The sequence below is a fragment of the Bos indicus genome, chromosome 8 (genome assembly GCF_029378745.1).
Source record: "Bos indicus isolate NIAB-ARS_2022 breed Sahiwal x Tharparkar chromosome 8, NIAB-ARS_B.indTharparkar_mat_pri_1.0, whole genome shotgun sequence".
Lineage (NCBI taxonomy): Eukaryota > Metazoa > Chordata > Mammalia > Artiodactyla > Bovidae > Bos > Bos indicus.
In genome coordinates this window covers 38,709,464-38,737,278 of record NC_091767.1, presented here as the reverse complement: position 1 = coordinate 38,737,278, position 27,815 = coordinate 38,709,464, and the positions used below count along the sequence as shown (strand labels likewise).

At 35.1% G+C, this 27,815-nt stretch overlaps 1 protein-coding gene across 5 annotated transcripts in view; it reads right to left on the bottom strand.

Moving 5' to 3' along the window:
• BRD10 (bromodomain containing 10) overlaps positions 1-27,815 on the bottom strand; it is a 110,355-nt gene that overhangs the window by 5,600 nt on the left and 76,940 nt on the right. For 4 of the 5 annotated variants that reach the window (XM_070794209.1, XM_019965975.2, XM_019965978.2 and 1 more), the window contains 2 exons: positions 26,117-26,206; positions 6,204-6,319 (listed from right to left, as the gene is read on the bottom strand). In XM_070794209.1, the coding sequence (XP_070650310.1) occupies positions 6,204-6,319; positions 26,117-26,206 (206 nt within the window). The remainder of the gene's footprint in view (positions 1-6,203; positions 6,320-26,116; positions 26,207-27,815) is intronic. The other variant, XM_019965976.2, reaches the window with a different exon arrangement.

The window sequence follows — 27,815 nt, the reverse complement described above, 5'->3', positions numbered from 1 at the left end:
GCATAAAAATACGTATGTGTTAATCTCTTGGAAGCTAAAGTAACTCAATATTTCAAACTATTTATTTCAGTATTTTCAATTAAGTCACTAAACCTATATTTTAATCAAGTGTGTGTAAGATGCCAATGATGATTGTTCAAGAAGACACAACACAAGATGTAGGCATAGGAAACTTAAAGATTGTATCTGTAAAGTATTTGCACATACCACCCACTGTCATTTTAAAGTCTACTGGGAGACCTATTAAATGTGAAAATGTGAAAAAGATTAACTTTTTTCTCTAGCTACACTGACAGAAATAGACTTGAGATAGTCTTAAAATTGATTATAATACTGTTTAAAAGGCCACTTAAAAGCGTTAATCAAAAAATTCTAAGAAACAATATTTATTATTTTTGACTCCTACAAAGAGTAACAAACAAAAATAATCCTTCATTTAATACTGAAAGCAATCCTATCTAAACCTTGGGTCTCACTAGAATTTTTTTTTTTAATTAAGTATAGGAAAACAAAGCTGGAAAGTGATCCTTTTCACATAAAAACAGTACTTATGTTTCTATGAAACTACAAGAGATAGAAATATTTCCAAGTGATTGCATGGTATTTTAAAAATCCTTTATTATTCATTTGCTTTCAGTTGAGTTTCTCTATTCTATTTTAATCTTTGTTTATTTTGTTTGTTTAAAAAAATCTGAACATACATTCTCCAATTTACTTTTGCTACAAATCCCTATCTGTGCATACCGGAGTTTAAATCTCACCTCTGTCACTAAGCAGTTGTAAGACTTCAGACAAGTTCCTTAAACTTTCTAAGCATCAGTTTACTTATGTGTACAAAGATACTTATCTCATAGTTATGTGTGGCACATAAATATTTAACAAATGTTAGTTAATAATTACTCTCAATGTATTTACGTTTCAATGATTGCTTAAGGGTTTTACAGAGCAGATGAGAGCTATAAGATAATAGACTGGATTATCAAAGGATAACTAAATTTAATTTCCTTTTGGCATCTGGTCCCATCACTTCATGGGAAATAGATAGGTAAACAGTGGAAACAGTGTCAGACTTTATTTTTTTGGGCTCCAAAATCACTGCAGATGGTGACTGCAGCCATGAAATTAAAAGACGCTTACTCCTTGGAAGGAAAGTTATAACCAACCTAGACAGCATATTCAAAAGCAGAGACATTACTTTGCCAACAAAGGTCCGTCTAGTGAAGGCTATCGTTTTTCCTGTGGTCATGTATGGATGTGAGAGTTGGACTGTGAAGAAAGCTGATTGCCGAAGAATTGATGCTTTTGAACTGTGGTGTTGGAGAAGACTCTTGAGAGTCCCTTGGACTGCAAGGAGATCCAACCAGTCCATTCTGAAGGAGCTCAGCCCTGGGATTTCTTTGGAGGGAATGATGCTGAAGCTGAAACTCCAGTACTTTGGCCACCTCATGTGAAGAGTTGACTCATTGGAAAAGACTGCTGCTGGGAGGGATTGGGGGCAGGAGGAGAAGGGGACGACAGAGGATGAGATGGCTGGATGGCATCAATGACTCAATGGACGTGAGTCCGAGTGAACTCCGGGAGTTGGTGATGCACAGGGAGGCCTGGTGTGCTGCGATTCATGCGACTGAACTGAACTGAAAGGGGGGTAGTATAAAGTTTCTCCCTTCTCAGTCTTCTTCTCACCTTGGCTAAAGACTTTGCTCTTTATTTCACAGAAAATGGAAGAAGCAATCAGACAAGAACTTTCATATGCTCACACCTTGTCTGTAACTTAAGACCTTCATCTGTACTCATATTCTCCATCTAACCCCCTCATATTCTCTAAGCTGACCCCTCCAACTTATGCATCCTCCCTCAACTAGTCAAGAATCTCCAAAGTACCTTCCATTGTCTGATCCATTTCTGCCTCTCTATTTGATCATTTCCGCCAGTATACAAACATGTTATTTCTCCCAGGAAGAAAAACAAACAAGGACAAAAACAAAACTAAAGCACTCTCTTTGACTCCAACTTGTCCTTCCAGGTACTGCCCTACTTCTCTGCTCTACTTTTATAGAAAAACTCCAATTCCTCACCCCTCATTCTCTTCAAAAGACTAAGACTTTTACCCTCATTTTCCTCAGTTCATCATGAGCAGTTTCCTTTTTGAGACTTTTTTTTTAACCTGTTTCTAAAACATCACTATTTCTCTTGGTTATGCTCCATCTTGCTAAATATTCCTCCTCAGTATCTTCTGCTGAGTCCTACCATCTCCACCACATCTAAATGCTGGAATGCCCCAGGGTTCAGTCTCTTAACTGTGCTCATATACTAGGTGATTTCTATTATCTCATAGCGTAAGTATAATCTATATCCTGACAACCCCCAAATTTATATCTTTACTCTGGCTTATTCCCTTGAATTGCAACTCATATACTAAACTGCTTATTCAGTATCTCCAATTAGATGGCTGAAAGGGATATCAAACTTAACATGTTGAAATCCTAACTCCTCAATCCATCCCCTCCCCAAAATTCTGTTTCCTCTATCTCAACTATTGGCAATTTCATTATTCTAGCTGTTTAGATAAAAATATTGGCACCACCTTTTTCTCATTTTTTTTCTGACACTCCATATGCAAGTCTTAAGGAAATTCTACCAATCTTACTTTCAAGATATATCCAGAATTCAACCACTCTTTGCTGTTTGCATTGCTACTATTGTCATCCAAGCCACTATCATTTTTCACCTGGACTACTGCTAAGCGTAACTGATTTCCTGCCTGTATCTTTGTGCCACTCTAATCTCAACCAAGTAGGCAGAAGGGAGTACTTTAAAAAAAGTCAGATCATGTAATTCCTGTTTAAAACCCTTCAAAGGCTTCTTGTCTCAGAGTAAAAGCCAAACTCCTTAAATTCCTATATGGTCTGGCTGTGTTGGTGTTCAGTCATTATTTCCGACTCTTTGCTACCCATGGACTGTAGCATGCCAGGCTCCTCTGTCCTCCACTATCTCCCAGAGTTTGCTCAAATTCATGTCCACTGAGTTGGTGATGCTATTTAACCATCTCATCCTCTGATGCCCTGTTTTTGCTCAAGGTGCAATACTTTGGCCACCTGATGTGAAGAGCTGACTCACTGGAAAAGATATGATCTGGCTACCTTTATCTGTATTTCTCTGACTCTCAACTCTTACCACTTTCCTTCTCATTCACTCAGCTCTCCTTATGCTCACCCCTTTGCATTTCCTACAAATGTCAAACATGCTTTCAACCTTAGAGTTTCTGCATCTTAGATATCCACATGGTTCTCTTCCCTATTTCCTTAAGGTCTCTTCAAATACCAACTCATCAAGAAAACTTTACCCAACATCCTGTAAAAAAAGCAATCATTATCCCATCTAAACCAAGCATTTCTTTCTTTTTTAAAAAGTATTTATTTATTTTTGGCTGTGTTGGGATTTTGTTGCCACGCTTGGGCTTTCTCTAGTTGCGATGAGTGGGGGCTTCTCTCTACTTGTGATGCACGGGCTTCTCATTGCAGTGGCTTCTCTTATTGAGAAGCATGGGCTCTAGGGTGTGCAGGCTTCAGTACTTGCAACACATGGGCCCTAGAATGTGGTGGCTTCAACAGTTGTGGCCCATGGGCTTCATTGCTCCAAAGCAAGTGAAATCTTCCTGGACCAGGGATCAAACCTGTGTCCCCTACATTGACAGACGGATTTTTAACCACTGGACCACCAGGGAAGTCCAAAGCAAGCATGTCCTTTTTTTTTTTTTCCTATATAGCACAGTGAACTATATTCAATATCCTGTGATAAACCATTATGAAAAAGATGAAAAAGAATACAGTATATAGATGAGTCACTTTGCTGTGTAGCAGAAATCAACACAACATTGTAAATCAACTATACTTGAATAAAATACATGTAAAACATTTTAATTATAGGATAATTGCTTTACAATATTGTGTTGGCCTCTGCCTTACATTAACATGAATCAGCCATAGGTATACGTAAGTTCCTTCCCTCGTGAACGTCCCTCCCTCTAGTTGTCACCTCATCCCACCCCTCTAGTTGTCACAGAGCACCTGATTTGAGTTCCCCACGTCATGCAGCAACTTTCCACTGCCTATCTATTTTACATATTGTAATTTATATGCAAAATAAGTATATCTTATTCCCTTTAACCAGCTTCATTTTTCTTCACAGCACTTATCGTATCTGGCATTTGAGTTTGTCTGAATAGACATAACTAGTAAGGAGATTCAATCAATAACAACAACAAAATCTCTAGACATTTCTCCAAAGACACATAAATTGCCAATAAGCACTTAACAAATGTACTTAATTTCACTAATTATTAGGGAAGTGGAAATCCAAACTACAGTGATATACCACATTATACTCATTAGGATGGCTATTAAAAAAAAAGAAAATAACAAATGCTGGTGAGGATGTGGAGAAACTGGAATTCTTGTACATTTATGATGGGAATGTAGAATTGTACAGACAGTATAGAAAACAATATGATAGTTCCACAAAAAATCAGGTTTATGAGGTCTATCTTCTTTGTGAAATGCACCTTCTATCATTTAAAATATTCATCTTTGTTTCATTTAGAAAGAAATTAAAAGTAGAATTACCATAGTCCACTTCTAGGTATACATCCCCAACACTTGAAAGTATGGTCTTAGATATTTGTACACCCATGTTCACAGCAGCATTATTCATAATAACTAAAACATGAAAAGCCTCCCAAATGCCCATTACAGATGAATGAATAAGTAAAATGTAAGGCCTCCCCAGACAGCCATTTTGCTTTTTTGTATTTTTTGTATTTCTTTTGTATTTTGTATTTTTTGTATTTCTTTTCCACAGGGATGGTCTTGATCCCTGTCTCCTGTACAATGTCATGAACCTCCGTCCATAGTTCATCAGATCTAGTCCCTTAAATCTATTTCTCACTTCCACTGTATAATCATAAGGGATTTGATTTAGGTCATACCTGCAGATGACACCACCCTTATGGCAGAAAGTGAAGAGGAATTAAAAAGCCTCTTGATGAGAGTGAAAGAGGAGAGTGAAGTTTAAATTGACTTAAAGCTCAACATTCAGAAAACGAAGATCATGGCATCTGGTCCCATCACTTCATGGCAAATAGATGGGGAAACAGTGGAAACAGTGTCAGACTTTATTTTTTTGGGCTCCAAAATCACTGCAAATGGTGATTACAGCCATGAAAGTAAAAGATGCTTACTCCTTGGAAGGAAAGTTATGACCAACCTAGATAGCATATTCAAAAGCAGAGACATTACTTTGCCAACAAAGGTCCATCTAGTCAAGGCTATGGTTTTTCCAGTAGTCATGTATGGATGTGAGAGTTGGACTGTGAAGAAAGCTGAGCACTGAAGAATTGATGCTTTTGAACTGTGGTGTTGGAGAAGACTCTTGAGAGTCCCTTGGACTGCAAGGAGATCCAACCAGTCCATTCTGAAGGAGATCAGCCCTGGGATTTCTTTGGAAGGAATGATGCTAAAGCTGAAACTCCAGTACTTTGGCCACCTCATGTGAAGAGTTGACTCATTGGAAAAGACTCTGATGCTGGGAGGGGTTGGGGGTACGAAGAGAAGGGGACGACAAAAGATGAGGTGATTGGATGGCATCACCGACTCGATGGACGTGAGTTTGAGTGTACTCTGGGAGTTGGTGATGGACAGGGAAGCCTGGCGTGCTGCAATTCATGGGGTCGCAAAGAGTCGGACACGACTGAGTGACTGAACTGAACTTAGAGTAGTCAAAATTAAAGACACAGAAAGTACAATGGTGGTTGCTAGGGGATGGGGGAAGGAAGGTACAGAGTTTCAGTTTCACAAGATGAAGAGTTCTGGAGATGGATGGGCTAAGAGAAACACAACATTATGAATGTTAAAAAAACTGGTATTAAATATACCACTGAACCATACACTTAAAACTAGTTAAGACGGTGAATTTTATTTGTGCATTTTACCACAATGAAAAAAACTGGGGGGAAAAAAATATAAACCACACAGTAGGGGTTTTGTTTAATTAACATTACCTTGTCAGGACTTAGGAAGTGCCTTGCACACAGGCTCAAAGATATCTGAACTACAAATCAATGGGATACTACTAATTCCAGGACATCTTCCATAATCATAAAGTATGAGTGTTAAACTAAGTGAAACAGATAATAAAGCTTGATTTACCTGTTTCTTTGAAAAGCTTTCATTAACTTTGGTTCCCATGGCAGCAATTCGTTTAAAAGACGTATCAATGTACTATGCAATTCTTTTACAGCTTGCCTCCGATGATACCATTTGCCCTAAAAACACAATTTGAAAAGTAAATCCTTTAGATTTAATCTAAAAGTCAACATCAAGACTTATTTTCTGAGTAAAAAACAAAACAAAATGCCGATACCCATCAAATAAGTACATATCTCTTCTTCAGAAGGTTGCAGAAAGGAGAAAAATATCCTATAATAAATCTTCTTTGATACACTTTAAAGATTTTCAACTATACAGGAGAAATCTAAAACCCATTGAATCAAACCAGGACATAAAAAGTTTTCTAAAGCTTTTAATTGGGTCAATTATAAATATTCAATAAATCACAAAAATGCATGTAAAGATACAAACATTCATATAATTATGTAAATTATATGGCTCATTTCTGTAATATTTCCAAAAGGCTGGGGGGGGAGGGGGGAAGAAAAATCCAAATTGTTATCATGTCCAAAAGCAGTCCTCTTAACAAACTTCCTTAGGAAATTTTACAATTATTTTATTTACAAATGTTTTCAGCACAGAAAAGCAAACAAGTGGTCACCATTTCGATTATTTTTATGCTATACTAAGGGATAATAACTTGACACCCGCCCCCCCAACCCCGCCATTTGCTAAGTATTATCCTAAGTATTTCATTCATACATGGAGAGAAAGAGACAGGGAGAGAGAGATTGAGTGAGCATGAGTGTGTACACGAAACAGCAGTTACAAAAACCTTCTAAGGTGTGTGCATTTTTAGTCTTACTTAACAAAAGATGAAACTAAGGGTCAGCGAGATTAAATGACTTGTTTAAAGGTTCTCTGACTTAAACCCAGATCTGCCTGTTGGTGTAGTCCAAGTTCTAGAACTAACTATATTACTACCTCTTAAAAACTGTATCACATAAATTCAGTCTGACACAGGTTATAAAAATCTCTAGTAAAGATATATTTCACCGTACCCATAAAATTATTTGCATACCATAGGAACAATAAGATTATAGAAGTTATATCTTTAGGTAAGCTACTGCTCCACATCTATCAACATCACCACCACCACTATCACTATTATCATTTACTGTTATATAACCATGTTGTAATTTTTATTTGGTAAACAGCTTTGAAATATAATTTACATACCACACAGTCCACTCATTTTACTTCGTTTATAACAAAAACATACAAGTAAATGTTACAGATCACATTCAACCTGCATGAAACTAGATTTCATCCCACAGGAACTCTGAGTCACATTTGTATACAGGCAGAATATTAAGGCAGAAAAATAACCACTCCCTAGAGTAGAGCATAGGAGAAGGCAATGGCACCCCACTCCAGTACTCTTGCCTAGAAAATCCCATGGACAGAGGAGCCTGGTAGGCTGCAGTCCATGGGGTCGCTAGGATTTGGACATGACTGAACGACTTCACTTTCACTTTTTACTTTCATGTATTGGAGAAGGAAATGGCAACCTACTCCAGTGTTCTTGCTTGGAGAATCCCAGGGATGGGGAAGCCTGGTGGGCTGCTGTCTATGGGGTCGCACAGAGTCGGACACAACCGAAGTGACTTAGCAGCTGCAGAGTAAAGGATATACTAATCTGTGCATAAAATTCCCAACTTTATTTGTGTCTTCTTAGCAGCATAACAAATTATTATATGTGAAAAAATTTCAAGAAAAGTTAATTTTTATTTCATATACTAACCTGAACAGACATCTTGTCAAAAGCTTTCTAAAAGGACCCAACTAACAACAAGTTATACCTCAAGTTATTTTTCTCAAAGGAAAGCACTCATTGTAACCCATGAAAGTAAAACTAGACTATGAACAATAAAACTTAGCAAAAAAATACTTTTAACCTATGGAAAGCTATCTGAAGAAGATGAAAAGGCAGATGATAGTCACCCTAAATCCTTTTTGGAATGAGGTAAGATTTTGTTTCAATAAAAAATAGAAAATAGGTAGATGGAGAAGACTTTTCCCTTTAACAAGGCGTATTAACAACATTCCTTTTTCTACATCTCAACTTTTATTTGGTTCAAAAATGAAATGGTGACTGTGGAAATAAACTTTTCCTAAGCTAAAGAGGGAAAGTCGCTCAGTCATGTCCAACTCTTTGCTACCCTATGGACTATACAGTCCATGGAATTATACAGGCCAGAATACTGGAGAGGGTAGCTGTTCCCTTCTCCAGGGGATCTTCCAACCCAGGGATTGAACCCAGGTCTCCTGCACTGCAGGCAGACTCTTAACCAGCTGAGCCACCAGGAAGATGATGCTGTTAAAGTGCTGCACTCAATATGCCAGCAAATTTGGAAAACTCAGCAGTGGCCACAGGACTGGAAAAGGTCAGTTTTCATTCCAATCCCAAAGAAAGGCAATGCCAAAGAATGTTCAAACTACTGCACAACTGCACTCATCTCACACGCTAGCAAAGTAATGCTCAAAATTCTCCAAGCCAGGCTTCAACACTACATGAACTGTGAACTTCCAGATGTTCAACCTAGATTTAGAAAAGGCAGAGGAACCAGAGATCAAATTGCCAACATCCGCTGAATCATTGAAAAAGCAAGAGAGCTCCAGAAAAACATCTACTTCTGCTTTATTAACTATGCCAAAGCCTTTGACTGTGTGGATCACAACAAATGGTGGAAAATTCCTCAAGAGATGGGAATACCAGACAACCTAACCTGACTCCTGATAAATCTGTATACAGGTCAAGAAGCAAGAGTTAGAATAGGACATGGAACAACAGACTGGTTCCAAATTGGGAAAGGAGTACCTCAAGGGTGTATATCTCACCCTGCTTATTTAACTTAAATGCAGAGTACATCATACAAAATGCCAGGCTGGATGAAGCACATGCTGGAATCAAGATTGCTGGGAGAAATATCAATAACCTTAGATACACAGAAAACACTCACCCTTATGGCAGAAAGCGAAGAGGAACTAAAGAGCCTCTTGATGAAAATGAAAGAGGAGAATGAAAAAGTTGGCTTAAAACTCAACATTCAGAAAACTAAGATCATAGCATTTGGTCCCATTACTTCATGGCAAACAGATGGGGAAACAGTGGAAACAGTGAGAGACTATTCTTTTGGGCTCCAAAATCACTGCAGATGGTGACTGCAGCTGTGAAATTAAAAGATGCTTGCTCCTTGGAAGAAAAGCTATGACCAACCTAGACAGCATTTTAAAAAGCAGAGACATTCCTTTGCTAACAAAGGTCTGTCTAGTCAAAGCTATGGTTTTTCCAGTAGTCATGTATGGATGTGAGAGTTGGTGTGAGAGTTGGACCATAAAGAAAGCTAAGTGCCGAAGAATTTATGCTTTTGAACTGTCATGCTGGAGAGGACTCTTGAGAGTCGCTTGGACTGCAAGGAGATCAAGTCAGTTAGTTCTAAAGGAAATCAGTCCTTAATATTCATTGGAAGGACTGATACTGAAGCTGAAACTCCAATACTTTGGCCACCTGATTCGAAGAATTGACTCAGTGGAAAAGACCCTGATGCTGGGAAAGATTGAAAGCAGGAGGAGAAGGGGATGGCAGAGGAGGAGATGGTTGGATGGCATCACCAACTTGATGGACATTAGTTTGAGAAAGCTACCCGAAGTGGTGATGGACACAGAGGCCTGTCGTCCTTAAGCCCATGGGGTCACAAAGAGTCAGACACGACTGAGCAACTGAACTAAACTGAACTGAAGCTAAGGAGAGCAGAAAGAGGAAAGATATAAGGAATGAAGCTGGGGAGAATATGCTCTTCCTGGTATAATTAAATGGAAAAGTGTTAAAAGACTAGGGGGTGCCAGCATGCTGAATTCCTTATTGTGCATGCAAGCTAAGTCACATCAGTTGTGTCAGATTCTTTGCGACCCTATGAACTGTAGAGCCCACCAGGATCCTCTTGTCCATGAGATTCTCTAGGCAAGAATACTGGAGTGGACAGCCATGCCTTCCCCCAGTTATTAACTGGAAGTTAATATGAAGAAGAATGACAGATTTGAGTTAACCTAGGCAGTATGGTTGCTGTATAAGTTCGCATAGTGGTGGTGGAGCAGGGAATACAGAACTAACAGAATTGCAGGACGTTTAGGACTAGGTAGTTGAGGCACATGAAGTGGAGACTGTGTAACTGGATACTATTTCAAGACATTTATCAGCTCTGTTTGCGTTTTGACTAAATTACAATATTAATTTTTATAGGAAAGAATTTGAAACATATTAGGAAGACTTTACCTTTTGATTTTATTTTGGTTACTAAATTTTAATTAATCTAATGCCCAGAAAATATATGACTGAACTAACAGCACACAGGGAAGGGGTCATATAAATTCATCAGAGAACAGACTTCTAACTTTCATATAACTCTGTTTCACCCACTGACCTGTTTGTAAATGTCTAAGGTCTTTTAATTTTATATATGTTTTTTTGGCCTTCTTCCCTTTCTTTAGTCTAAATATTTGCAACTTGGGGTAGTGATGGTGTGGCTCCTAATTTATATTTGAAAATGCCTATTTAATCACTCTGTATTTCAAAAAAAGTTTATTATTTCCATAACACAAATTACAGAAAGTAAAGGCTGATAAAATGTTTGACTAGAGAAGATACACATAAAGGATATAATGACCTCAACAAAAGGGCATCCCTATACCTGCCATGGGGTATGTGTGTTATCGATCAAAAGGTGGGACATGTTTAAAAAAAAAATTCAGACTCACTACTCTGGGACTGGTGTTTGATGCAGTAGTGTACTTTAATCATTTGACAGTAAAAGAGAAACTCACACTGCTTGTTTCATTTATTATCTTCTTTGGTCAATATAACCCAAATGGATTTAAAATAGTGTGTTCTTTTCTACCCAGTGCTGATCTCAAGAGTATCACAGTATACAATGAAACTAATGTAGAGAACTTATGAATTTTTAAATAAAGTTAGCCAAATGGTAATAATCTGACTTAACTTAGATCTAATATAAAATAAAAATCCATTTAAAATTAAATAAGTATTTCCTGAACTTTCAATCAGATTAACTGAAAGTTAGCAATAGCTTTTATGACTGACCAACTTTATATACACAGATAAAGGAAAAACTATCATGATTCTAGGATGAAATTTTTAAAGCTAAAGGGGAACTTGGCAGACATAATTTTACAGATGGAAAATGTTTAAGGTAAACAGAGAAGTACTTGTAGGTGGGAGAGACTTTAGAACTTTAGATCTCCTGAATGCTAAAATCCATTTTCTTTCCACTGCACAAAGCCACTTCTCATGGCTTACATACAGACAGTCCCTAAAGAACAGACTGTATTGTGTAATTCCTATATTTACATATTTCTGTGATGCAAATATTAAAATCTCTAAAATTTACATTAATTAAAATAATACTTAAAACTATGGTGATCTAAAGTTTAAAAGTGAATTAAAAAACAAGGAAAACAGCAAGCTCCCCATCTCCAAATACATGACAATATGGCTACAATGAAAATCAGAAAGGCTCTTACAATCTTCATCTGCACTGATCAATAGAGAATAAAAGATAAAGATGGTAGGTAGACAAAAATTTAGAGATGAGCTAACATCTATCCTACTCAAACTCTTCCAGAAAATTGCAGAGGAAGGTAAACTACCAAACTCATTCTATGAGGCCACCATCACCCTAATACCAAAGCCTGAAAAAGATGCCACGAAAAAAGAAAACTTCAGGTCAGGATCACTGATGAACATGGATGCAAACATCCTTAACAAAATTCTAGCAAACAGAATCCAACAACATATTAAAAAGATCAACATCATGACCAAGTGGGCTTTATCCCAGGGATGCAGGGTTCGTCAATATTCGCAAATCAATCAATGTGACACATCACATTAACAAATTGAAAGATAAAAACCATATGATTATCTCAATAGATACACAGAAAGCCTTTGACAAAATTCAACATCCATTTATGATAAAAACCCTCCAGAAGGCAGGCATAGAAGGAACATACCTCAACACACTGCTACTGCTAAGTCACTTCAGTCGTGTCCAACTCTGTGCGACCCCGTAGACGGCAGCCCACCAGGCTCCCCCGTCCCTGGGATTCTCCAGGCAAGAACACTGGAGTGGGTTGCCATTTCCTTCTCCAATGCATGAAAGTGAAAAGTGAAAGGGAAGTTGCTCAGTCATGTCCGACCCTCAGCGACCCCATGGACTGCAGCCTTCCAGGCTCCTCCATCCATGGGATTTTCCAGGCAAGAGTACTGGAGTGGGGTGCCATTGCCTTCTCTGACATAATAAAAGCTACATATCATAAATTCATCGCAAACATTATCCTCAAAGGTGAAAAATTGAAAGCATTTCCCCTAAAGTCAGGAACAAGACAAGGATGCCCAGTTTCACCACTACTATTCAACATAGTTTTGGAAGTTTTAGCCATAGCAATCAGAGAAGAAAAAGAAATGAATCGAAATTGGAAAAGAAGAAGTAAAACTCCTACTGTTTGCAGATGACATGATTCTCTACATAGAAAACCCTAAAGACTCCACCAGAAAATTACTAGAGCTAATCAATGAATATAGTAAAGTTGCAGGATATAAAATTAACACAGAAATCCCTTGCATTCCTATACACTAACAATGAGAAAACAGAAAGAGAAATTAAAGAAACAATTCCATTCACCATAGCAACATCTAAAAGAATAAAATACTTAGGAATGAATCTACTATCTAAAGAAACAAAAGACTTACATATAGAAAACTATAAAACACTGATGAAAGAAATCAAAGATGACACAAATAGATAAATATACCATGTTCATGGATCAGAAGAATCAACATAGTGAAAATGAGTATACTACCCAAAGAAATCTATAGATCCAATGTAATCCCTATCAAGCTACCAACGGTATTTTTCAGAGAACTAGAACAAATAATTTCACAATTTGTATGGACATACAAAAAACGTCAAATAGTCAAAACAATCTTGAGAAAGAAGAATGGAACTGGAGCAATCAGCCTGCCTGACTTCAGGCTATATTACAAAGCTACAGTCATCAGGACAGTATGGTACTGGCACAAAGACAGAAACATAGATCAATGGAACAAAATAGAAAGCCCAGAGATAAATCCACGCACCTATAGACACCTTATCTTTGACAAATGAGGCAAGTATATACAATGGAGAAAAGACACTCTTTTTAACAAGTGGTGCTGGGAAAACTGGTCAACCACTTGTCAAAGAATGAAACTAGAACACTTTTTAGAACTAACATCCAAAAAAGATGTCCTTTTCATTATAGGGGGCTGGAATGCAAAAGCAGGAAGTCAAGAAACACCTGGAGTAACAGGCAAATTTGGCCTTGGAGTACGGAATAAAGCAGGGCAAAGGCTAATAAGAGTTCTGCCAAGAGAATGCACTGGTCATAGCAAACGCCCTCTTCCAACAACACAAGAGAAGACTCTACACATGGATATCACCAGATGGTCAGTACTGAAATCAGACTGATTATATTCTTTGCAGCCAAAGATGGAGAAGCACTATACAGTCAGCAAAAACAAGACTGGGAGCTGACTGTGGCTCAGATCATTAACTCCTTATTGCCAGATTCAGACTGAAATTGAAGAAAGTGGAGAAAACCACTAGACCATTCAGGTATGACCTAAATCAAATCCCTTATGATTATACAGTGGAAGTGAGAAATAGATTTAAGACACTAGATCTGATAGACAGAGTGCCTGATGAACTATGGAATGAGGTTCGTGACATTGTACAGGAGACAGGAATCAAGACCATCCCCAAGAAAAAGAAATGCAAAAAAGCAAAATGGCTGTCTGGGGAGGCCTTACAAATAGCTGTGAAAAGAAGAGAAGCCAAAAGCAAAGGAGAAAAGGAAAGATATAAGCATCTGAATCCAGAGTTCCAAAGAATAGCAAGGAGAGATAAGAAAGCCTTCCTCAGGGATCAATGCAAAGAAATAGAGGAAAACAATAGAAAGGGAAAGACTAGAGATTTCTTCAAGAAAATTAGAGATATTAAGAGAACATTTCAGGCAAAGATGGGCTTGATAAAGGACAGAAATGGTAGGGACCTAACAGACGCAGAAGATATTAAGAAGAGGTGGCAAGAATACACAGAAGAACTGTACAAAAAAGATCTTCGTAGCCCAGATAATCACAATGGTGTGATCACTCACCTAGAGCCAGACATCCTGAAATGTGAAGTCAAGTGGGCCTTAGAAAGCATCACTATTAACAAAGCTAGTGGAGGTGATGGAATTCCAGTTGAGCTATTCCAAATCCTGAAAGATGATGCTGTGAAAGTTCCACACCCAATATGACAGCAAATTTGGAAAACTCAGCAGTGGCCACAGGACTGGAAAAGGTCAGTTTTCAATCCAACCCCAAAGAAAGGCAATGCCAAAGAATGCTCAAATTACTGCACAACTGCACTCATCTCATATGCTAGTATAGTAATGCTTAAAATTCTCCAACCTAGGCTTCAGCAATACATGAACCGTGAACTTCCAGATGTTCAAGCTGGTTTTAGAAAAGGCAGAGGAACCAGAGATTAAATTGCCAACATCCGCTGAATCATCGAAAAAGCAAGACAGTTCCAGAAAAACATCTATTTCTGCTTTTTTGACTATGCCAAAGCCTTTGACTATGTGGATCACAATAAACTGTGGAAAATTCTGAAAGAGATGGGAATACCAGACCACCTGATCTGCCTCTTGAGAAACTTGTATGCAGGTCAAGAAGCAACAGTTAGAACTGGACATGGAACAACAGACTGGTTTCAAATAGGAAAAGGAATATGTCAAGGCTGTATACTGTCACCCTGCTTATTTAACTTATACGCAGAGTACATCATGAGAAACGCTGGGCTGGATGAAGCACAAGCTGAAATCAAGATTGCCAGGAGAAATATCAATAACCTCAGATATGCAGATAACACCACCCTTATGGCAGAGAGTAAAGAAGAACTAAAGAAGAAAGTGAAAAGAGGAGAGTGAAAAAGTTGGCTTAAAGCTCAACATTCGGAAAATGAAGATCATGGCATCCGGTTCCATCACTTCATGGCAAATAGATGGGGAAACAGTGGAAACAGTGTCAGACTTTATTTTTATGGGCGCCAAAATCACTGCAGATGGTGATTGCAGCCAGGAAATTAAAAGATGTTTACTCCTGGAAGGAAAGTTATGACCAACTTATACAGCATATTAAAAAGCAGAGACATTACTCTGTCAACAAAGGTCAGTCTAGTCTAGGCTATGGTTTTTCCAGTGGTCATGTATGGATGTGAGAGTTGGACTATAAAGAAAGCTGAGTGCCAAAGATTTGATATTTTTTGTGGTGTTGGAGAAGACTCTTGAGAGTCCCTTGGACTGCAAAGAGATCCAACCAATCCATCCTGGAGGAAATCCGTCCTGGGTGTTAACACATTGGTAGGACTGATGTTGAAGCTGAAACTCCAATACTTCTGAGCAACTGACCTGAACTGAACTGAGAACACTTTCTAACAGCATACACAAAAATAAACTCAAAATGGATTAAAGATCTAAATGTAAGACCAGAAACTATTTAAAACTCCTAGTGGAAAACAGGCAAAACACTCTCTGATGTAAATCATAGCAGGATCCTCTATGACCCGCCTCTCAGAGTAATGGAAATAAAAGCAAAAATAAACAAATGGGACCTAATTAAACTTACAAGCTTTTCCACAACGAAGGAAACTATAAGCAAGGTGAAAAGACAGCCTCAGAATGGGAGAAAATAATAGCTAATGAAGTACTGACAAAGAGTTAATCTCAAAAATACACAAGCAACTCTTGCAGCTCAATTCCAGAAAATTAAGCAACCCAATCAAAAAATGGGCCAAAGAACTAAACAGACATTTCTCCAAAGAAGACATACAGATGGCTAACAAACACATGAAAAGATGCTCAACATCACTTATTATCAGAGAAATGCAAATCAAAACCACTATGAGGTACTATCTCACTCAGGTCAGAATGGCTGCTATCAAAAAGTCTACAAACAATAAATGCTGGAGAGGGTACAGAGAAAAAGAAACCCTCTTAAACCTTTGGTGAGAATGCAAACGAGTACAGCCACTATGGAGAACAGTGTGGAGATTCCTTAAAAAAAACTGGAAATAGAACTGCCATACAACCCAGTAATCCTACTGCTGGGCATACACACCGAGGAAACCAGAATTGAAAGAGACACATGTACCCCAATGTTCATCGCAACACTGTTTATAATAGCCAGGACATGGAAGCAACCTAGATGTCCATCAGCAGATGAATGGATAAGAAAGCTGTGGTACATATACACAATGGAATGTTACTCAGCCATTAGAAAGAATGCATTTGAATCAGTTCTAATGAGGTGGATGAAACTCGAGCCTATTATACAGAGAGAAGTAAGTCAGAAAGAAAAACACCAATACAGTATATTAACGCATATATATGGAATTTAGAAAGATGGTAACGATGACCCTATATGCAAGACAGCGAAGAGACACAGATGTAAAGAACAGATTTTTGGACTCTGTGGGAGAAGGCGAGGGTGGGATGATTTGAGAGAATAGCACTGAAACATGTATATTATCATATGTGAAACAGATCGCCAGTCCAGGTTAGATACATGAGACAGGGTGCTCAGGGCTGGTGCACTGGGATGACCCAGAGGGATGGGATGGGGAGGGAGGTGGGAGGGAGGTTCAGGATGGGGAACACATGTACACCCATGGCTGATTCATATGAATGTATCGCAAAACCCACCACAATTCGTAAAGTAATTAGCCTCCAACTAAAAAAAAAAAAAGAACAGAAAAAAAAAAAGATGGTAGGTAGAAAGATTAAGGAGTAAATGGTTATTTGTGGAACAGTGTTATAACTGTTTCTATAATAAAAAATACATTTTATAAGCTTTACATATATAAGTTTAGTCCTGACTTTTCTTTATAAACAGGTACGTCAATATGGAGATAAATGAACTATTTCTAATAATCAGAATTCTATTTTCAGGAATAAAAAATGTTTCTAAAATAATCCCAATGTGTTACATGAACTTAATAATCCAAATATTTACTGATGGTCACTTTAAAAAGAAGAGTGATATATCTTTTTTAAATAAATTTACTATAAAGTTTAACATGAAGTATGAATTCAAGCTCACACCATGGAACCAAAAGTATACAGTATGATCTAAATTTGAGGCTTACCTTTCAATATTTTCTCATCCAATGTCCACAGCAGCTGTAGATTGCCAGCTCCCTTTCCATGAGATGGCTCAACTGTCAAATACTAAAGCTTTTATAACCTGATAGGGATTACTACAACAAGGAGTTTGTCTATGGTCACAAGATAAGTGCTTTATTATATTATGCAGTTTTATAAGCTTTATAATGTGATATGTTAATAACCTAAGGAACTACAAGAGAAAGATACTCTGAAAAAACTTACAAAACTACACAATATTGTAAAATGGAAAGCTAAGTCTGTTTGTGTGAAATGAGTGGGGAGGGAAACTTACCTTACAACTAAAGAAAAACTCCATTCTGCTGCAGTAATCTGGGATGGGTATGACAGACCAGCAATAATACTGGCTGGGGTGTTGCGAGGAGAGGGAATTGGCAATCTACTGATGCTGGGGACACTGAACATCTAGAAGGAAGAAAAGAGGAAAACAAATAAATTCTAGATTTATTAAATGTCTCATCATTATGGATCTTTTGCACATTTAATAAGTTTAGATACTCTGAATATTAGGTGAAAGTAACTGATTTATACAATTCATTCTGTTACTTTTAGATTTTCTTACACCAATTTCTAAACAAAATCGGTATCAACTGTTGTATGCAGAAAAAGATTATCATATATAAATACATAAAGAATATTTTTAAATTGAAATGGTATTATTGTGATAAAAATATAATTTTTATTAAAAAGAAGAGTACAAAAACATAATGTATATGAAAAAGGCATCAATGCTCTCTTTCTACATGCTTCTATTTATACATGTTGCTGGAGCACAGAAACAGGGATCATAAAACAAAAGCATTTTTTGTTATAGGCTTGGTTCTTGTCACAGACATAAATCATATGGTGGAAAGGGATTATATAATAATACATCATGCTTTTCCAAGAAAATTCAAATAGCTTTTAGAAAAGTCAAATGGATTTATATATAAAGATGTCTTATTTAAAAACATTAGGAGTATCCAAAGTTAGAATAATTTAATGGAAATGGATAAAAACATAGCACAAGTTAACTGGAATTAAGCATTTTAATAATTTAATTATTTCACATTCTCCTTAATCTAAGTAATAGTAAATGAAAAAGTAACACGTATTTACTTTTTTTTCTTATTCCTCACCTAAAGAAACTACCACTATATTAATATATTCCTGCATATTCACAGTTTTGGGGGTAAAATACCACATTCATCTTGGTGGTATACAGTCTCTTGAAAAAGTACTAGTTAGACAATATAGTGAAGTGTTTGAATATTAGTATGGAAGAAGTTAAAAAAAGTATTTTAACACTACCAGAGGTCTTAATATGAACTATTCTATCATATACTAATGTTTTCTCTTTAGGTACTCTTACCCACTTTCTCTTAATACTAATTCAATAGGAAACAAAAGCATAAAGATATCCAACACTGCACAGCACGTACAATGTTTCCATTGTATTTCTAAATGAGCATTTAACTAGAAAGCATGATGATCAACAACTACATCAGTGATAATACTGGAAATTTCAGTGTCATTTGACTTTGTAGAGACTGTGAACAGATCACATTCCCAGTAGTCATTATTACTGGGGAAGAAAATCTAACAATATGGATATAACTGATGGTATGTAACCACTTCCATTCATAAAGAAGAAAAAATCCTGGACTAGAAATTAACTACTGAGTAGTATCTGAATCTGACCCTTTTTAGTAAACTGGTGGTAGCAAAGAGGTTAATAACATTTTATCAAATCTACACCTGTTATCAGAAAGGTGGGTTCTCAAGCAATTCACAGCACAATCTGAATCACTAAGTAATGCTACACTGGTAACACCAGAGCATAAAAAGTTCCATGTAAATGAAACTATGACTGGGGATATACTAAAAGTAGGGTCAGTATTCTACTTATTTTTACTTTCTCAGGCTCCATTACAATACCCAGCACACAGCAGGTCCACAATAAGTATTCAAACCACAGAAGTAAATTTCTAAGCTGAGATTTTCTACTTAGCTGAAAAGATTTTTAAAAATTGATAAACATTCCTAAAATACATGTCTTCCAGATTTTCTGAACACACAATGAATATAATTTAACTCTTACTGACTTGTTCATCATTATGAACAAGCCATTGTTTCATATTTTAAAGCAGTGATGCTAGGGTTTACAGGGCTATAACCTATATTCCTATATTAAGTGGTTATTGATTACTGTTAGTTTTGGACCCTGAAGTCTTTTTTGTTTCTTAAATTGTCTATCAGTATTTCATGCAACTAAATCTGTCTTAAAATACTTTTGTCCTAATTAAAAGCACTTGCTACAACTAGTTAGCATCATATCTTCATTAAAAGAAACTGGTTCCATACAAGGATATATATATATATTTTTTTTTTTTTCCTATTTTAAAGTGCTAGAGATCCATATGTGGACTCTGTCTTCTATTTAGACTCTTTTTTATTCTTTGGTAGATCTAGATTAATTTTCCTTTAATATATAATGAATCACTTTTACCTTCGTATCTATAGAGTATAATAAAATGGTAGGGAAGTTTTATTGAGTTGGACACGACTGAGCGACTGAACTGAACTGAATCTTCTCTATTGTTTGGATGATATTCTTCCCTAATCCACAAAAGGTATTAAACTATTATATCTTTAAATTTTGGGAGCTTTCCAAAGATTTTGATTTCTTCTGTAATATAAATAAACAGAATGATACAAAGTTCATTTTTGGTCTCAAGCACCTTATGGATTTAAATTCAATTTATCAGAACTCTTGTCAGTGAAAGGCAGTAGAGTTAAATAGAAATAGATAAATAGAAAATAATAAAAATTTACTTGGGGCTTTGAAAAATATTTGGCATTTAAACTTACTTATATTTGAGTACGTGTGTATGATATGTAATTCAAAAGAGTTTAAAGCAAATTATAAAAGCTGCACTATGAAGCTCTACCTATAGAAGGATCTGTCACCTAGTTCAATTCTTCCTTGAAGTTCACTCCATGCTGAGAACATGCAGTATTATTTCTCTGGCTGATGTAAAAAATATAAAACACTTTCCCTTTTTAATTGGAACTTTCATTGGGAGAAAACAGGTTCAAATATTACTTTTAAGAAAGTTTCCCTGATGGGATACAGACTACATCAAATTCCAGTAAGTGGAAACAGTGAGCACTATTATAGGAGTTAATATCCAGTTCTCAGTTGAGCAGAGTAGTTATTAAATGTCAAAAAAAAAAAAAAAAAAGCCCCAAAGTGAGACCTACCATAGACAAATGAAGATAATGCATTCTCAGATAATTTGGTGACTACAGTCAATTGAAGCTTTGTCTTACTAGCCAGCTATTGTTCTGGTTCATGTTTCCCGTCATCTAGTTCTCTTTCCTTACTATTATTTTGAGTATGTCAGTTAATATTTGATTCTTCATAAAGTCCATATGTTATCTACCTTTCCACCCTTACTCCCAAATAATATATAAACACGTCATTAAGTGAGTGAAGCAAGTGTCTAGTAGTGACTCCTGAATTTAAATAGCTTGAAAATCAAAGATCAAGTCTTTTATAAAAGGACAGGAGTCAGCCCAACCAATCCTGATTAAAGATTTATCCTCAGGATTGGGGAGAAAAAGCTTAAGCTCTAAAGTGAATTACTTGAGGATAAAGACTTTCAGCCTCTGAATATCATTACCAAGTTCCTTGGTGTTATGTACAGTACACAGACCACATACTCATTGAGGAAGTACTTATTGAGGAAGTATGTGCCTAATGAATAAGACTAGAATATGACAGGTAAAGGAACTTATTTATTATACAGGGTTTCCAAAAGGTTATTTTAATTTTTTGAAAGCTTTAAATGTGACTATTTAACGGCAAAGCATCTTCCCCCCCACAGCTGAGAGTTTTTTCAGTTTTGTTAACCTTTATCAAAAGATCTAGAATAAGAAAATAAGATACATAATGATATAATCATCAAAAACTTATTTAAGGATAATTTAGATATTACTGCAATCTCTGCATGACTGATACTTGAGGCCAGATAATTCTTTGTTGTGGGGGGCTATCATGTGCATTATAAGATTATACAATGTAGAATATTTTTAGTAGCACTACTGGCCTCTATCCATTAAGTGTCAGTACCACCTCTTCAACTATGTCAATCAAATATATCTTAAGACATTGCCGAAGTCTCATAGTAGGGGTGCAAAATCATTCCTCATTGATAACCACTGGCTTTTACAAAACTCTGACAAAAACTAGGGTGTAATCATCTTTGATCTAAGCTTCTGATTTCTCTAATGTTTGATCTAGTTAATGCACAGCCTTTGGTTAAGCAAGAGAAGTCCTATTATTATGAATTTAAATTATTTCAAGAACATAGTAAAGATTAATTTTATTCATGACTTGCAATTTCTTCCTAATTCTCTTAAAACATGTCTTACAAAAAAACTACGCTTTTTGACATACTGTAATTATTGTGTATATATTTTTGGATGTTTTTAAAAGTTAACAATTTCACAAATACTTCCATATAGTAACAATGATCTACAAATATTTTATTTTACCAGCCTTATGACATACCACTGTTAATATTATTGCTCTCTTTACTATGAGAGAGATACTGAACATAATATCATGTAAATTACTTTTGGGGGGATAGGGGAGTAGTGTGCAAATATGGGAGGATAAAAGTTAAAAACTAACTACGACTACAGGACCAAAGAGTACAGACAGTTTTATAGCTTTTATTACATACTGAATATGAAATCTGGAAATATCTGAAGTCTTAAAACCTGCTCAGTGCTGAAGTGATTAACTGCTAAAAGGTGTATTAGAAAGATATGGTATTATATTTTAAATTTTAGTTTATCTATATTGACAACTATCATTTATCATGTCATAGTCCAGACAAGGTTTCTTTTATCTTTTTGTTTTCTGCCAAATGTTCACTTTTCCATATATCCCATCTCTACACTGACTTTTCATTATCAAAAAGACTGAAAACTCTTTTAAGATTAAACAATACTATAAAACATAAGGAAGTTATGCAAATATGAGAGATTAGGGTCACTTGAAAAATTAAGAAATATAATAACCATTTCTGTATTAGTCTTATGAAAATCTATCAAGTTTGATTATTTATACAGCAAAAATGTTTAACAAATTTCAAATGTAATAGGATCAGGAAAATTTATCAATATCTTAGGTGTAAAACTATCTTTCTGGAAAACTAATAAATTTCCAAAGTACAACTTTTATCTCGATTAAACCCACAAAGATAAAAACAATAAAATATCACGATGTCTTTAGAGCACTAAAAAAACCCCCTATGATCTAAATAATAATGAGACAGACAAAAATTAAAGGATTTTGTCAAACTATATAATTCTATTTATCTCTGTCAGATGTCTCACTTTAAACAAAACTCAGGTAGGTAATTTGTATGGCACTGGAAGATGTAAAGGACATTGATTCCTCTTTGAATAAGCCTTTAAATGAAGTAATGGGATCAAGTGAACTAAAGTAAACTCAAGAAAATTAAATCATTTATTTCTCTCTTCACACTATAAATCATAAGTAGAATTAACTGTCCTGCAATAATGAGTAAACAATCCAGATTTTAAAAGACTAACTCTTCCAGTACAATGAGCAGTTTAATGGCAAAACCTCCAAGAGATTAATAAAGCTTTTTTAATGGAACATTGACCTGGATGAGGAAATGGGGTAATTCTTCCTTGTTGCTTTGGTAAGAAAAACATCTTGAAATGCCCTATAGAGAAGCTTCCCAAAACAACCAGGTGTTTAAATGAATCCATGTTAAAACCCTCTATCACATATGTAATTTCTATCTTTAGTAACAACATTTATGACAACCAAAAGTTTATATGGAATATATATCTTCTTTGTTTTTGAAGCCATTATTATGGATATGAAAGTTGATGAACAATAGAGTTGTTTTGACATTATTTTTCACAGTGATATCCTCTTATGAAGAACAATACTAATAACTTCATTTGTCTGGCAATGGTGAAGGAAGCTCACTATGCAAGGAATAAACAAAATGGTTATCACTACCACCAAGTTCATACATTTCATTATTAACAAAATCTCTCCAGTTCTTACCATGAGCCCAATTTTGACAATATGGCTACTTGCTCTGCAACCATCAGTTAGGGCAAGTAAATGGACACACACAAGAAATGACAGACTGACAATGAAGAGACAGAACAAAAGCAAGCAAACAAACAAAAACCTTCAAAACATATAACCTAAAGGCCTATCTGTGAATGTTTAATAAGAGTTACTGACATCAATAGATTTTTAGGGGATCAGTACAATTATGGATATTCATAATAATCCCTGAGTTATCAAGAAAAGGGTTCAATTATGCTCAGTATAGTACCAGGAGGCAGGGAAATCTTTTTCATTAAATGATTAAAGTAAGGATTTTAGTACTGAATGTTTAGGTTTTCTAGAAAATTCAGTTAAGTGGAACCCCTACTCCCAAATGATGACAAACGAGTATTCAATACCAACATAAAGTTCAATAAAGCTTATCATACTCAGTATCAGCTTTTGTAAAAAATAAGGAATGACACTGAGATGCAAACTTTTACTATTCCTTTATTTCTGCCCATTTTATTGATTAAGATAAGTATTCATGAAAACAATTTTTTAGTCAGTTTATTTTAGGGCAAGTAGCCTGTATACAGATAATCTCAATTATTCCCAAAAAGTAAAGTTCAAACAATTTCTGTTTCTTAAAGAGCAGAAAACATATTTTAAAACTAATATGCAAATACCAAGGGTTATGGACGTGTCAAAAATTTAGAGACACAAAACCTAAACAATTAAAACCTATATATAACCTAAAATTTTCTGATAAACATACCCCTAAGTATTATAGAGTCAAATATTTGTAATTTATATTTTCTTTTACTCTTATAATTACTTCTGTGAAGGAAGGCAATATGCTAATCCCTTATACTACCAATGGAAATGAGGTGGATGGCTTATAAAAAAACTCTAGGATGCTTGCAAAAGTCTTTTTGTCTTACACTACATAAGTAAGCACATAAGCCTATTATGCTTTAAACTATCCATTAAAAACAAAATCCTAATTTATAATATGAGAACAAATTAAGATGAATGTTATTGTTTAACTGAAGCTAATAAAAAATAACAAATTTACTTAACAGAATTCTGTTTAGAGTCATGAAGTATGGACAAGTCACTAAAAATAAATGGCTTCTGCAAAAAAAAAACTTTAAATATCCTGATCAAAATTTTTTTTTCCTATTAAATAATAGAATCACTCCTTTAAAAACATACACACAAAATACATTAAAAAATACTGGTTGAGGAAAAAATATTTTAATATAGTTTGAGAAATATATCACAGAGGTTGTTTTAAAACATGTAGGGTTCATTCCACACCAAGAGACTGCTGACGTATTCAAAACAAAACAAAGCAAAACAAAACAGATAACCTCTCACAGTCTTATAATGATCTAAACCATTTTTAATGGAAATAATCCTAAAATAAGTTTTCTGCATTCTCAGATTATATATTGTACACAAAAATGTATTGAACATGATGCTTTCTTAATGCATTTGATAGCTGTCCTTATCTTATCTCTTAGATTATAGCCAATAGTCTCAGGGGTATCATGTGGGATACTTCTGAAATGCTTAAGGCTGTTTTACCTCTGTATTAAATGATCTCAGAGTACTTTAATTTCCTTCCTTCAGAGTGCTACCAATATGTCCTTTCTGAACAACATATAAAATGAGTATTACAAATCTGCTGATATGAATGAAGCTTGCTGTACCTCTAACCTTATTATCATACACAATTCTAGATTAACAGGTTCTGAACAAATTCCTAAATGTGGTTTCATGACATTCCTGAGGCATAAAATAAAGAGATTTTTAAAAATAGTGACTGATTTTTTTTTTCAATGCTTAAAGCCTTCTCCATTTATTTATTGGTGTTTGTGTTTCAAATCTATGATATAATAGAACTATAAGTGTCAGTTAAATGGGTATTACTGATTTAACAAATAACATAATTGAGTGTTTTACCAAGTGCTGGGTGAATAAAAATAAAGCCCTTTATACTCTATTCTCTCAAAAACAGTTAAAAGCGAAGGTAAAGGTTAATTGTGAATTTAATATAGTGAAAGTTAAAAGAAGACCTTTAGATGCTAAAGGTTCTTAAGATATACTGTTAAGCATGGATCAAAAACATCTGGGGCAAGATTAAATAATTTACATGTTATTTACGTCAGAGCTAATCCATTAAATGCATATAATTATTAATTAAGAATATCTGTAAGGCAAGCACTACCCCAAAACTACCAGTCAGAAAACAACCAACCAGTATATTGGGAAATACATAAAACTAAACCTGATAGAAACCAGGCAAACAAAATTAATTTACTTGCCCCAGCACCATGTTTGTCTACTAAAAGTGAAAACTAGACCACATAGGAAAAATAAAAGAAACATCTTTCTATTTTTCAAGCAAATTTATATGTAATTCAGGACAACAAGATTTAAAAAGGCTTTAGAAAAAGCAGGAATAAATTTTAATGCTGACAATAATAGATAGAACTTTTGGATCAACACCTACCGATTTTTTTCTATTGTTTTCCAGATCTTTGAGTTCATTCTCGATTTTTGTGATTAATTCCCTGAGTTCATCAAGATTAGTGCAAATAAGCTAAAATAAAACACAAAAACACAGCTTGATAACACATAATATAAAACACCCAAAATGTGGTAACAGAAGTTGTTTTAACACACATTGAATTCACAATTATTTGTCTTTGTAACAGTAAAATGCAAAGAAAGCTCCACAGTTGATATTTTAAAAGATATTTACTTGTTATGATGTATGAACTTCAGGCTTAGTATAAAATTAGCTGAAATTTCAACATTGGTGGTTTCATCCCACATCCCCATCTTTCAGTTTGTTTTATAATCCAGGTTTTTTTTTTTTTTTTTTTTTTTAAACATTCTTAACTTTCATCCCAGAATGACAAAGATCTGGAAACTCACCCTAGATTTCACAAGTTACTGGATCACCTTTATGAAATGTTTCATCAAGCAGTCTCTGAGCAGGTGAATAAATGCACCCCTGGAGAACTATTGTTTTACTTTTGCTTTGGTTGCTAACTATATAACAAATTGTATCATTGCTGTTGGGACTGCTAATAAAGAGGGGCTCCAACTATATGAATATATTGAAAGAAGTTAATGAAATTAAGTATACATTCTTTATATGGTCTTAGTAGTCTTTAATAAAACCAGATCCAAAGATAGCATCTATTGCCTTTCATAACTGCGTGGTTCACCTTATTTCGCTTTGGTAATATTGGCAAATGGTCAAAACAATTGGTCTTTAGTTATTAATTAATAATCAAACAAGTTTGGCTTAACTGCTAAATATTTAAACAGTGAAGCATTGGCAACATAACAAAAATATTAGTAACTACATTTTAGATCTTGTAAAATTATACTGAATGTTTCAATCAGTTTGATAATATTCAACTTGTTTTCTAAAATAATTTAAGCTTATAGTTTAAAAAATCTGTCCTGAAAAAGAAATAGAAGATTTCTAAAACAGAACTGCAATCACATACAGGGGAAAAGTTTTAGATTTAATGAAAGTCTTATAATGTGTAATACTGTATAAATGAAAAAATACTATACTTATAAAGCTATTAATTCATCATTAATTTTTTATTAGTTTCATGTTTTTAAAATTCATTAATTTCTGGTAAGGGCACTGTTTTCCTAAAAGGCATATTTTCTTTTAAAAGAAAATGAACAAAAACACAAAGCAAAAGAGGACTACAACAAGATCATTCCTAGTGACAACTATGTGACAAAAATGGGAGACTAGGAGCCTCCACACTTTAAGTTGAACCATATGAAACGCTGATATGCCTTTGATCTACAAAAAAGACAATACGGTTCAACTGAATAGACTAAGAAAGAATTATCACAGGTAATATAAATTATACTTAGTATTAACAATGATTAGAAACATCTACATAATTTCAAACTCACAGAACTGACAAAGCAGGGAAAACATGTATTTAGGCAACCCAAATTAACAATTTCAGAGTAGAAAACACCAGTAAAACAACTAAATAGTAGGATATTGCTGCTGACACATTATACACATTTGCCTTTGCTAAATCTACAATTATGGAAGAAATGCTGATGTAAAGTGGCTAATTACGTAAGTGCCTTTAGAACTAGATAATGTCTTCAACTTCTATCATATCAATAAAGCCTCAGAACCATGTTAGCCCTACACCAGG